This window comes from Triplophysa dalaica, chromosome 19, assembly GCF_015846415.1.
Source record: "Triplophysa dalaica isolate WHDGS20190420 chromosome 19, ASM1584641v1, whole genome shotgun sequence".
NCBI lineage: Eukaryota > Metazoa > Chordata > Actinopteri > Cypriniformes > Nemacheilidae > Triplophysa > Triplophysa dalaica.
The window spans coordinates 8,426,161-8,440,386 of record NC_079560.1 but is presented as its reverse complement, the minus strand read 5'-3'; the positions used below and the strand labels follow the sequence as shown (position 1 = coordinate 8,440,386).

At 33.8% G+C, this 14,226-nt stretch overlaps 4 protein-coding genes across 4 annotated transcripts; 1 reads left to right on the top strand and 3 right to left on the bottom strand.

The window, feature by feature from the left end:
* Positions 1-584: 584 nt before the first annotated feature.
* LOC130408255 (olfactory receptor 2A12-like) lies at positions 585-1,502 on the bottom strand. Its single transcript, XM_056731745.1, has one exon. It carries the CDS (start codon positions 1,500-1,502, stop codon positions 585-587), a length of 918 nt encoding a protein of 305 aa, XP_056587723.1.
* A 3,505-nt stretch (positions 1,503-5,007) lies between these two features.
* On the bottom strand, positions 5,008-5,931 carry LOC130408260 (olfactory receptor 52D1-like). Its single transcript, XM_056731750.1, has one exon. The coding sequence runs from the start codon at positions 5,929-5,931 to the stop codon at positions 5,008-5,010; it is 924 nt and encodes a 307-aa protein (XP_056587728.1).
* A 3,581-nt stretch (positions 5,932-9,512) lies between these two features.
* LOC130408247 (olfactory receptor 52D1-like) lies at positions 9,513-10,424 on the bottom strand. The gene has a single exon (XM_056731735.1). The coding sequence runs from the start codon at positions 10,422-10,424 to the stop codon at positions 9,513-9,515; it is 912 nt and encodes a 303-aa protein (XP_056587713.1).
* Positions 10,425-13,058: 2,634 nt separating this feature from the next.
* Positions 13,059-13,985, top strand: LOC130408246 (olfactory receptor 52E2-like). The gene has a single exon (XM_056731734.1). The coding sequence runs from the start codon at positions 13,059-13,061 to the stop codon at positions 13,983-13,985; it is 927 nt and encodes a 308-aa protein (XP_056587712.1).
* Positions 13,986-14,226: the final 241 nt, after the last annotated feature.

The following is a 14,226-nucleotide window of genomic DNA, read 5'->3' as shown; positions in this document are numbered from 1 at the left end:
GTAAACAGGTGAAAGGATTTTAATTCTCGTTTTAAACCCTTTCACATGTTCACCTCCAGTATAAGTTTTATTGAGGGTGTCACATTACTGACAAAAACAGTGATATTAAAACACAATAAAAATAAGATTATGGATATCGTGTTCATTCTTCACATGTTGTAAAATCCATTAAAAATGGTTAAAAGGTCTTTGCCTACCTTCATTTGTATTTTGAATGTGATGCATTAACCAAATAACACAAAGCAAAAAATAAACATTACATAATTAAGGATGCATTTGACTTATAGTGTCATACATTTATTTAAAATAAAACTTTCAATAGATACCGTAATAATATTGTTTTTGTGACATGTTTAGGTACATGACTGTCCCTAATTAAACATTTCTATTTTTCTTAGAATGATCTTCTACTTGGGGTATTTTAGTCTAGTCGAATAACATAAATTGATATACAGTATGCTTTGTTTTACAATAAGGAATCTGTATTGTATACTTAAATGTCCCCAGTTTCAAATTGTAGAATTAAATATTTCGTTCAGACAGAATACAATACACTGCAATACATTTCTTTATCATGATTTTCATCAACTTTTAAAGCATGATTTAAAGACTCTTTTGCGAACCTCTGTTAGTTTTAAGCCATAAATTAAAGGATTGAAAATAGGTGGCACTATAATTATTTCCAAAGCCAAAAAATGACGCAGACTCTCTGGGATGTTGCTTGAGCCGTATCTGTTAAACAAGGTGTCAAAAAGCATTGCAACACTAAAATTTAACAAAGACAACATATGAGGCACACACGTCTGCCAAAACTTCTTTCTGCACTCCAATGAAGCTTTACATGCAATTGCAAGTTTTATATATGAAACCATAACTATAGCAAATATGCAAAAGTAAAATGAAATGCCTAAAAGTCCATAAATGTTATTGACGACAGTTGATTCACACGAGAGCTTTACCATTGACCAGTTGTCACAATACAGTTTATCAATGTGATATCTACACAAAGCCAACCTATTCGATAACAACAGAGCAATAAGCGTAGTAACAAATGGTACAGTCCAGCAGAAGACAAGTAACATGACACATTTAAATCTGTTCATCTTCGAGTGATAGTTTAAAGGTTTGCATATTGCCACATTTCTGTCGTAAGCCATCACTGCCAATGTACAATATTCACATTTCACTGCACTGTAGATCACAAAAGACTGTAAGGCACACATGTAAGAAGGGATCACATAAGAGTCCAGTATTAAATCATGTAGAAATTTAGGGTAGAATCCTGTGGCTCCAAATATCCCGTTTATACACAGATTGCACAGAAAAATGTACATTGGTTCATGAAGAGGTCTCTCCAAAACAATAACAACACAGAGCCAAATGTTCAGCAACAATATCAGACTATAAAACAACAAAAAGCATGAGAAATATACATGTCTGTGAAATTTAGATCCTTCAGGTTGCATCAGAGTATATGTTGCAAAATAGGTTGAATTATCCATTAATTGTACAACAAACTGTCAATTGTTCCTATGCAAAATGAACAACACAAATTCAATTAGATAAAATTGTTAAATGTTACAATTAAAATTACCAAGCTTTAAAATATAATATTATGAATGGCATACTGTATTTTCTGTATGTACTGCTGTTCTGTATAGTCCTCTTTCCAGAGGCATCGTGCATGTCAACAGTCATGTAACAGAGACTTAAGCGATAACCTCGATGCCTATAAATAGTTTTCATAGCTCATAGCAAATCAATCTCTTGCTCATAAATCTCAGGGGTTTAGTTTAAAGATGTGCTGTTGTGTATTTCTTAAAGTAAACAAGGCCGTTTGTAATTGTGCACTAAACATCCAACAGTCTTTCAATTTAAAATGAATATTATTCAAATTTACAAAGTTTTCACATTGATAATGAAATAGCACGTTTAAGGTTATGTCGTAATTTTATTCTTTCAGTTATTGTTCTAGGAATTTGATATTTGGATTTCTTGTTCTTTTTCTGATTTCCTGCTATTCTTTGCTTAGTGTGCTGGTGCTCAGTGCTGTATAACAGATTTACCTTAAACTACAGTGAACCATTGTTACAATTTACAAAAGATTTTAAAAGTAGGCATAAATAATATTAATTTGTCCATTATGATGTAAAGTAAAGGAGAAAGTAACCGATTCTTTTAAATGGGCCTTTCACCTAGCAGGCCAATTTCAACGCAAGGAAGTGCCGAGTTTGACATAAAGTTTGACATGATAAGTGTAACATGATTGCACAAGGGCAAGAAGACATTTTTACTTTTGAATATTGTCCATGAGGAACACTTCCGTATTGTGAAGAAAACGCTCGACACAAGCCGTCCTAGTACGTTTTAAGAAACAAAATGTGACTGATACACTGTCAGGAAAATGCTCCCTTCAGTACACATTCGCAGTGTTTAGTACCTAAGAGGTACATATTTGTACCAGATATATACATATCTGTACATATTGGGGTACCGTCCCATTGAGTTGACATTTTTGAAGTAAAAAGTAAGATTTTTTTTTATGTGGCAAGTAGTGCCCTCTACTATTATTGGCACCCTTGGTAAATATGAACGAAGAAGGCTGTAAAAATAAATCTGCATTGTTTCTCCTTTTATAAAGAAAATCTACAATATTCCAACATTTTATCAAAGTAAAACAATTTGAAGTTGGGGGAATATGACAAATTGTGATTTTTTTTCTTTAATACACCCTGGTCACAATTATTGGCACCCTTGTTTTCAAAACTTTCTGCAACATCTATTTGCATTAAGAATAGCTCTGAGTCTTTTATTTTATGTCTGACAAGATGTCTTAAGATCCATCAAATATTGTTGCTCTGTTATGTTCAGTTTATCCCATTCATTTTCTACAGGGTTAAGGTTAGGGAACTGGGGTGGCTGGCAAGATCTTGATTTTGTGTTCAGTAACACAATTATGGTTGATTTTTATGTTTATTTTCAATCAGTGTACTGATGGAAGATCTAACCATGTCCCTGTCCAAGTCAGTTTTTGATTTTTTTATCTGTTGGCATATGATATAAAACATGATGCCATGTATCTGAACAAGATGTAGAGGACCTCTGATATAAAAGATGGTTCACAACAATAAAGATCTGGCCATATATTTAACTGTGGAGATGAGGCATTTATTTATCCCTGTGTGCACCAAACCTTTCTTCTGTTATTGCTGTCAAACAACTATTTTTCATATGGCCATAGAAACCTGTTCTGGTTGAATTTCCAGTATTGAAGATTAATATGGTGGAGTTTGTTTTTGCATGAAAGCAGAAGATTTGTTTAAATCGTTTAAAAATTGTTTTAAAAAATCCTTTATTTTTTATTTAATGCTTTCTGACCCCAAAATTCAAGTGATTACTTATATTTTCCGTGTGTGCTCTTTGAAGAGTCTTTGGCGACCCAAATCTTCTCCTAGTTGTGCATTGAGACAATATAGACACAAATCCTGTTTCAAGCTGATTTTCAACATCTCAATGTCATTAAAGTTCTTGATCATTGCCCTGATGTTGGAATTGACATTTTTTATTGTTTTAACTATTTCCTTAAAGCCATTTTGTATTTTGAGAAGCTCAACAGAACTACAGTATATTGTACATCTGAACTATGTTCTTTGGTTTAATCCATAAATGATAATAGCGCTTTGGGCTTTGTGTTTTTAATATTTTTTCTCCTGTGAAAGAAGAAGTCATGACTGAAAATCATCATGTTTCTACTCATCCTTAGTGTGCTAAGAAAATGTAAATATCAATGGGAATATATATTTGGGAGATATTTTAGTCATAAGAATTTCCCACTTTAAATTGTTTTAATTTAATGAAATATTGGAATATTAGATTTTTGAAATATACAAGATTAAAAGGAGAAACAATGCATTTTTATTTTTACAGCCTTCTTTGCTGATATTTACAAAGGGTGTCAATAAAAGTGGAGGGCAATGTTTATACAGTATATGTCTACATAAGAATACCAAAAGTTTAATTAACTTGATAAACTTTACTTCTTCATTAACTTCTTGTTTATCTCACTGTGTTAGCCAAGGGACTACATTGAAAATAGCCAGACACGAAAATAAAGAGATGGTGCAATAACTTGTACAGGCCCATAGGTCATTAACCATCATAAGTGTGGTAATTACACCCTTGGGACATAATTTGTCCCTTTGTCCGGTCTCATGGCTCTTCCCAACAATAACAGGCAGATCACTTTATTTGGTCAATATTGTTTAAATTATTTTGTAGACTTGACAGTGATCTCAAAGTGAATGGGGGGCATTGCTGTATCAGAAAACAACAATGTTTGTTTGTCTATACATAACAGGAGCTCTAAATCTAAAGTTGTGAATGTCTTGAAGAGAAAATAATTTGCCATTATCAGGATATTTGTCAAGATGACTCTCTGATTTAAAAATGTTACAGATTACTTAATTGAAGTGGTGATTAAGATACTATGCATTATAAAATATTTTTGCTTATAAATACCTGATAAAAGCATATTCACAATATTTTAACAACAAGAATTATGTACATTAACCCAATCATGATGCAGGCAAGCAATTAAAGAAAATTATTCATATTCATAATCGTGTACAGCGTATGAAGGCCTCTGTTGAACCATCTCAAAAACATCAGGTTGTGACTCATTCCCATCAGTTGATGCATAAAATGATCTAAACACAACAGTAATGTCATATATGTATATGTGTGTAGTGTCTATAGGTATTGTCTATATGTGTGTGTTTATATACAGTAGCTTTGTGCACTGTGTTAATCCAACTCGACTAGTTCTGTAGCGATTATGCATTGATGCCCTATTGTTGCATGCTTTTGATAAAAGTGCCTGCTAAATGACTAAATGTAAATGTAAGTAATGTCATTATTCTTGTTAATCCAGCAAACTCTGCCAAAAGCATTGTCATTGGTTGTGCAAATATTGTGCAATACACAAAACTTTATGAGCACATACAACAATTACTGTTTCATGATGTTAACACATGATTTCAATAACCTTTTACGGACCTCTTTGAGTTTGAAGCCGTAGACAACAGGATTGAAAAGGGGCGGCACGATGAACATCTCCAAGGCCAAAAAGTCCCGCAAAATCGGTGAGATATTGCTTGAGCCATATCGAGTGTGCATGGTGTCAAAAAAAGCAGCAACAGCAAAATTTATCATCGTAATAATATGAGGGACACACGTCTGCCAAAAATTCCTTCTACTCTCTAATGATGCCTTACACGCAATGATAAGTCTAATATATGACACGATAATAAAAATAGACATGCCCAAATAAAATGAAATAACAATAAGTCCATAAATGTTGTTGGCAGCAGTTGATTCACATGAGAGCTTTACCATTGACCAGTTGTCACAATATAATTTATCTATGTGATAGTTACACAATTTCAACCGATTTGACAACACAACAGCAATTGTCATAAAAATAAAAGATGGGATCCAACATAAGCTTATTAATATGCCACATGAAAATTTGTTCAGCTTTGTATGATAGATCAAAGGTTTGCATATGGCGACGTTTCTGTCATACGCCATCACAGTTAGTGTAGAACAGTCACACGTAACAGAAGAGTAGATTACAAAAGCTTGTAAGGCACACATGTAAGAAGGAATCACATATGAATCCAATATTAAATCATGCAGGAATTTAGGATAGAATCCTGTGGCTCCAAGTATATCATTTATACACAGATTGCAGAGAAAAATGTACATTGGTTGATGAAGAGCTCTCTCCAAAATAATAACAACACTGACCCAAATGTTAACAAACAATATTAGAATGTAGAGAAATAAAAAGCATGTGAAATATATATGCCTGAAAGATTTAGAGCCGGTTGGTTCCAATAGTGTATAAGTAAAATAAGTCATATTATCCATTTTCTATTTATAGTATATAAAAATAAAACCTATTCAACGATTTGATGGAATGAATAAATTAAGTAAAGGCACTGTTGCTCCAGCTTAAAAGTCCAACCAATTAACCATTACCATCAGCTTACCAGACTAAGCTCAGGGCAGTGAAATAAAGGCACTAACAACAAATGACTTGCTTATAAATGTTTTTCTGTGAGTCTCCAGAGGCATAAGTAGTATAGAGAATGGATGTATGATTTGAAAATGTTTGCTCAAATATAGGAGCCAATGAAAGGCCTAAACATTTTAATTTGTCTGAGTCAAAGGTAAAAATTATTATTGTTGTTAAGGTACAATAACTTATCATCAATCTATCAATAACCTTCTTCTTAATCGCTTTAACTTCGAGGCCCTCTGTTGTCCATAACAATATTTGAAAGGCCCAAACTCAGAATTTCAGGTTTTGGAATCTATATGGTTTACTATATTCTGTCAGAAATCTCAGGACAGAAACCAGGTGCAGACAGCCAAGTTAAACAAAAAGTATTTTATTAAAAGAAACACCCACGATGGGGCAAACATGAACAAAAACAAGGATAAACATAAAACGTGACACGAGGGGCAAAATAAAACAAGATCCGAAAACCACAGGGAATAAATCCAAAAACAAGGCACAGCGGAAAGAAAGGACAAGGCACATGGCCTAAGACTTCCATGAGAAAATGAACCATACATGACAAAAGCAACGCACGGGACAGAGAACATGAGGGCCTTTAGTGGGGAAACTAATGAGGGGAAATGACTCAGGACAGGTGAGGGGAATGAAAACTAATGGAAAATAACAGGTAGATTACATGGGGCACTGGGCAGGTGAGGGGCCTGACAAGATAACGAAAAACAAGGGGCAGGACCAAAACAGGAGAACATGTGGCGGAAAGACATAACAAAGGCCACATGTATCCACACATAACAAAACAAGCACCCAACACATGGTTTTGTCACAACCCTGTCCAAAGAACTGGGAAATCCTAACAAGAAGAACAGGATCATGACAATTTTCATTATATAAAAGAAATAGGCCCAACAGAAATATCAGATTTTTAGTTGTTTCATGTTTTATTCAAGTCCCCCTGAGGCCCCTTGAAAGTTTGTTGAGGCCCCCCAGTGGGCCCATACCACTGGTTGAGAAGCTCTGCCATAGGCAAAACAAATTTTTATTTATTTAGCAGACGCTTTTATCCTAAGTGACTTAGCTCATATTGCTTTATATATATGTTTATTCTGTGTAGTGTTATTTGTATACACCATGGGTGTGAGGGTATCACAATTTAAATCCTCTGCATGTACTTACATGCGGCAAAATTGACAATAAAGCAGACTTTTGAGAAAGCTTTGATTAATCTTGTCTGAATAGGACACATTATGCAATCTCTAACAAAGCATAGTGACGCATAGTACAATTTTTTTCCTCAAATAAGATTGCTGCGTCATTCCTATCGGATCCAATATTGAAAGCACCACACTGCCTTTTAATATTAAACTCTCCACAAATTCAGTGTCGACCTGTGCCTTGTTCACGAAGGAATCCGCGGAGAAATGAAGGGAACAAAGGCTCCATGTTTTTCCCACATGAGCTGGAACGTCTTTAAAAATAAACTTAACCCCCTCATTCCTAATATCGGAAACTGAAGGAAGGTTACACAGCGACTGTATTCTTCCACAACCAAGGATGTCAACAATATTAAGCTATCTTTAACGGCATGTTTTTTAATTGCTTGCTCGCTCTTTCTGGTTCCGCAACACTTGATCTGTCATGCGCGAACCAGTGGTCGGGGCTAGAGAAGTAGTCGTTGAATTTTTTTCTCTGGAGGTGGTGTCAACCTATCAATGTCGTCATAGATAGGTGTGTTCCAGAACATGGTGTCCTCTGGACCTGGTGTCAATAAAAGATATAATCTCAGTATCAAGGTCCTTTTCAATTATGACACTTACATGATGTTCAATTGAATACGATTCCCGCGTATACAACAAAAGCTCGGATTAAAATTGTGATTTTAATTTAGCCCTCCTTTAACAAGGAATTATGAAACCTCAAACTTGTCATATATAGAACTGGCTAGCAGAGACATCCCAAAATATATTTTTGAATGTACATGAAATGAATTAAGAATTCTCATTGTGGAAATGTCTATTGTGTCATTAACAGCAAAATATACAGCTGTAGCACAATAGCACAGCTTTAAATACAATTATCTTACTAGCCAAATATCATATACAGCCAAAATGGCAATAGAATAAAAGTAGATTAGAACATTTTTTTTGGTAATTTAGTTTAGAATATAAACTATATAAAGCCTATACCGTTACGAAATTTACAAAGTGGCTAATTTATATTAAATGATCCCAGTGCTTACTTTATTAAATGTGACCATGCAAGACAAAACTAGTCTTATTGGTAAACTTTTCGAAATAGGGATTTTACATCACATGAAAGCTGAAAAAACATAAACATCTATTTATATACAACTAAAACGCAGGAATCTGAGGATGCGACAAAATCAATATGTTTGGAAAATTGCCATTGAAGTTTTTAATCAGAGGGACTGTAGCAGACCTTCCATTCACGAAAATAACGTTTTTATATTTAGGGTAGGAAATTTACAAAATATCTTCATAGAAAATGATCTTTACTTAATATCCTCATGATTTTTGGCATAAAAGAAAAATCGATAATTTTGACCCATAAAATGTATTTTGGTTGTTTACTACAAATGTTCCCGTGCTACTTAAGACACAAATGTGAAAGCCCTTTTAACATTCTTTAAAACTATGCCATTGGAAAGGCATGTTGAACTGTGATAGCTATATTGTTTACTCCACCTAACACATTCTATTTCATTTTTTTACATGAGGTGACTCAAAACCGGCAGTTTGGACTAACATGGTGTCATTTTTTTAATTATGGAGATAAAGTAAAAGGATCAAGTAAAAACATTAAACAAGATCACACATGATGACATTTTCTCAGGGTTAAGAATGAAACAAAATTTAAATTGTGAAACCCTGCACAGCATAAATATATTTATTGTACTGTAAAAACGAACCGCAGTGTGTCATTTAGTGTATCATACAATTTAAAAGGATAGTTTACCCCCCCAAACCATTTCTGTAATCCTTTACTCACCCTCATATTGTTCCAAACCTTTTTAAATGTCTTTGTTCTTCTAAACACAAAGGAAGATATTTGGAAGAATGTCAGTAAACAAACAGTATAATCCCCCATTGACCCCCATAATTACTTTTCCTATATGGCAGTAAATGGGGAATGAGTACCCTCTGGTTACTGACATTGTTCCAGATACTTTCATTTGTGTTCATCAGATCTAAGAAATGCAGGTTTGAAACAAACTGAGGGTTTTCAAATTTCAATTTTGGGTGAAGTGATTGTTTAAATGTTATGTACAGGAAACAATCTAAACAAAACAAGAACAAAATGAAAGGAAGGTTTCACAGTGTGTTATCAACAAAAATCTGATATAAACAAAGAGGTTGCTTTCTACAGAGAGTTGTATTTTATTCAAATAGAATACCACACAGAAAATACACTATACCACACATAACTTTAAGATTCTTTTGCGAACCTCTTTGAGTTTTAAACCATAGATTACAGGATTGAGGAGAGGTGGCACTATAATGATCTCTAAAGCCAAAAAATTACGGAGATCCTCAGGAAAATCACTTGAGCCGTATCTGCTGTACATCAAATCAAACAGCATTGCAACACTGAAATTAACCAATGAAAACAGATGAGGAAGACATGTCTGCCAAAACTTCCTTCTGCACTCTAATGATGCTTTACATGCAACTGCAAGTTTTATATAGGACACCAAAATTACAACGAAAAGGCCAAAATAAAATATAATTAAAACAAATCCATAAACGTTATTAATAACAGTTGATTCACAGGAGAGCTTTACCATAGACCAGTTGTCACAATACAATTTATCAATATGATATTTACACAATGCCAATCTCCTTAATAAGGAAACACCAATAAACACCATAATACATGGCACAATCCAACAGAAAGCAAGTAATATAAAGCAAGAAAATCTGTTCATCTTTGTATGATAGTTCAAAGGTTTGCATATGGCCACGTGTCTGTCATATGCCATCACTGTTAATGTACAATATTCACACATAACTGAACTGTAAATCACAAAAGTTTGTATTACACACATGTTAGGAGGAATCACATATGAATCCAGTATTAAATCATGCAGAAATTTAGGATAGAAACCCATGGCTCTATATATTCCATTTATACATAAATTGCACAGAAAAATGTACATTGGTTCATGAAGAGCTCTCTCCAAAGCAATAACAACACTGAGCCAAATGTTCAGAAACAGTATTGTGATATAAAGAGCCAGAAAGCAGGTGAAATAAACATGCCTGTATGATTTAGAGTTTTGGGGTTCCATCAGAGTGAATTTAACAGAGCTTATATTATCCATTATCTAATGCATAACAAGTTACATCTGTCCTTTTGTAAAATATAAATGAGCAAATATATCCTAAATAAAAAGTGAATTCGTGTCTTTTTCCATAGCTTGGACTTAAAAGACTTAACTGAATATAACAAGCATAACTGTTAAAAAGCCGTAATCCCAAACAAGAGCTGCATAAAATGAAGGCTCCAATGTCATTGACATGCTTATAAATAACTTTTCTGTTCCCTCATAGAAAAGTTTCTGTGCAGCTTTAATTAAACCCAGAGGGTGCTTTTCACTCACTCTCCTTTAATCTGTTTATCTGATTCTTTTAAAGAAAAAAGGTTTGCACTGAAAAGCAAAGGGGAAATAAAAAGGAATAAAATAAGAAAACATTGTTCTTATGTGGAAAATGTTTTTATCAGTACAGATTGAAAAACAGAATGACATTCAAATTTCAGACTTAGAAAGAACAAAAGTATGAACACAATTACAATCAACCATTACTGTTGCAGTGCTGTGAACCTGGATGCACTTATTAATACATTGGCTTATGGATTTTGTCGCAGGCACGATAAACAACAAATTACACGGTCAGTAATGTGGGATTGAATGTAATTGTGAATGTAATTTGATAGGTGATATAACCATTTATTATCACCGCTAAGCTAAAAATTAAACATTCAAGCATTCAAACAATTATAGCATTTACAAATTGATTAAAATTTAATGTGGATTTATTACAATAATAAAGTTCTAGTTCAAATGAAAAATACAGTAGTATACAGTATTACTTACTAAAGTAAACTGTTGTTAAATTAGATGCTATAGTGTTGATGTAGAGTGCGACGAGGCAATAGATGAAATAAATTATAATCATGATGATCTGTCCAATATAATTGCACAGACGACGAATAAATCGTGTCCTCTATCGCTTCACTTATACTATGATTTTTTTAATCACACCGACCTGGTCAGCTCAGCTCAGAATGAAAAAGAAAAGTTTCATTAAAAAATATCTGAAACCTGACGAGTCTGTCGTAATGTTATAATCTTTCAATATACCAGGGGTAGAGAGTTCTCTAATCGATTCACAAGTTAAGGTTGGGTGTGATGACGAAAGCATGTTAAGGGCTTATATTAGGATGGACCGGTTATATTAATCAGACCGGTAATATTAATTAACACTAATAACAGAAGTGTTAACTTTGCCTTTTTATATTGGACAAAGTTGGATAATAAAACAAGCAGGTTGACCAGGAGACAATTCCAAGCAGGACTTCAAAGGACATTTCATATTAGTGTTTAAGAGGTATGCGCACACACAATATCATTGTATTACACAGAACAGCATTCAGAGCCAATGTTAAAGTCATGGAAACTGTTATTTGACCGTTGGTTATCTTAGAATGTGTGTAACTGAATTCTTATTACCAGCTGTAGCACTGTGATGACATTGAAAGTAGTTTAGCGCATAGCTCAATCAAATGTTTACAATCTCTGATAACCAAACACTACTCCAGAACTCTTCCTCTTGTCTTGGGAAGGCATCGCCGCTTTTTGGCATATTCCTTTGGCGGAGGTTATTAAAAGCACTCTAAATAGGGAGTTCATGTACCAGGAAAGTAGAGGGCTGTAGTCCAATTCCAGCCGTTCTCTGTAGTCCTTGAAAAGTGAATTCTGTTAAAGACAATATCTCGCTTGGCACTGAAAAATTAGCTTTATCATTATGCAGGTATTGTTAATGCTCTAACAGCAATGTAACACACTAAAGGTAGAAAACATGGGATCGCGGTTTTCTTCCACATTCTGACACATTTCCAAATGAAAAGGAATTTCAAAGGAGACAATTATTGGCCGTGGCTTGTGTTTTTTACTGCGAATTGATTGGATGTGTAAAAACAGGTTGATTTTGAAATGAAGCTGGCAGCAGACTGACAGTTGAAGGGGAGGAGTTTACGGATGCTTCGGACAAGCTGTCTAATTTGTGTCATTTCAGATGGATAGTCATTTAAGGGCGGAAGTGCAAATTTTCAGATTTTAATTGAAATATTATGAAGGTACATTAAGTTTAAGAGAAAATGGCCCACATTGATAAGCTATTTATTATAAACGCTGCAATATTTTAAGAAAAATTAAGAATTGTCCTTTTTAATTTCACTGGCACGTTTAGATGTCAGTTGGACTGAATAAAAAATCACCTTTTTCCATCCTAGATAGAACGCAACAATCACAATGCTGCCCTCACAATTTCTGGTATTTTCTTTATTTGTAAATGATTTGTCTTTCTTTGTTTTCTTCCTGTTTTTTATTTGGCTATTTTTAACAAAGCTTGAACATTGAGTATAATTACTCCCCAGATATTTATAATGTCTGTTATTTCCATCTATAAAAGCAATAATGACCTAGCCTCTAGGCTCCACAAAGCCACGCTCATGATTTCTGAGTCTGATCTTCTGCCGCCTACCTCTGCTTCACTACTTCAATTCTTATGATTTCTTTCAAACATCAACTGGCACTGTCACATCTGACACTGATACAATGTATTTAACTTTGTTTATAAACATTTGGTAACATTGTCTTGGGTGCTGTTTGTCTTGAATAATAATATTGTTGTTATATATTATTTAGGTAATGCATATAGTGCACATTACCTTGATGGATAATAAGTCTTATCCTGTGATGCTCACTCTTATGGTGCCGAAAGAATCTAAATCATTTCGACATGCGTATTTCACTTGTTTTCTTTTCCTCTATTTGCTTATATTGTCAATTAATTTTCGACTTGTTTCAGTAATTGTCATGGTGAAATCTCTTCACGAACCAATGTTTATATTCTTGGTTCATCTCTGTGTGAACGGAGTATATGGAGCCTCAGGATTCTACCCTAAAATTTTATCTGATCTAATCTTGGACTCATATGTGATCTCCTCTTACATGTGTGCTCTGCAAACCTTTGTTATCTACAGTTCTTTACTTTGTGAGTTTACAATATTAACAGTCATGTCATATGACAGATATGTAGCCATATGCAGACCTTTGGATTATCATTCTATAGTAACTAAAAGCTCCTGTTGCAAATTCATTTTTATTTCTTGGATTGTACCCAACTGCTGTGTGATTCCAGCAGCCCTGTTATCAAATCTGAGGACATTTTGTAAAAACCACATTGACAAATTATACTGTGACAACTGGTCAATTGTAAAACTGTCTTGTGCATCATCTTTTGTTAATAATATTTACGGCTATGCTGTTGCTGTCATATTTGTATGCTGTTCATTTATTATTATACTGTCCTATGTTAAACTCATTGCTGCCTGTAAAACATCTCTAGAAAATAGAAGAAAATTTTGGCAAACATGTTTACCACATGTACTATCACTGATAAATTTCACCTGTGCTTTCCTTTTTGATATCATGTATAGCAGATATGGTGCAAATGACATTCCAGAGAGTCTGCGTCATTTTTTGGCTTTAGAACTGATTATTGTTCCACCTATTTGTAATCCTGTAATCTATGGATTAAATATTAAGAAACTGCGCAGAAGAGCACTTCCGTCATGTACTGCAGCAAATGTACATTAATTTTGTCATAGTCCTCTAAAAAAAGTGACAAATTTTAATTTTATGTGTTTACCTTAAAATGCTAATGAGTTGGGGTAACTATAGTGCTTACATTTTTATGGAATAAATTTACAGAACTTAATAAAACACACTGTTATGTTAATACATGTTATAAAAAAATATTTGGTAGTGTCTTTTTGTTACATGTAACCTATTATCTGAGACTGAATTTAGTATTAACACACATTTATAGCTCATAAAA

Coding starts and splice junctions, on each gene's coding strand:
- LOC130408255 (XM_056731745.1), bottom strand. CDS start 1,502: ATGGATAATTCAACCTATTTTGCAACATATACTCTGATGCAACCTGAA.
- LOC130408260 (XM_056731750.1), bottom strand. CDS start 5,931: ATGGATAATATGACTTATTTTACTTATACACTATTGGAACCAACCGGC.
- LOC130408247 (XM_056731735.1), bottom strand. CDS start 10,424: ATGGATAATATAAGCTCTGTTAAATTCACTCTGATGGAACCCCAAAAC.
- LOC130408246 (XM_056731734.1), top strand. CDS start 13,059: ATGGATAATAAGTCTTATCCTGTGATGCTCACTCTTATGGTGCCGAAA.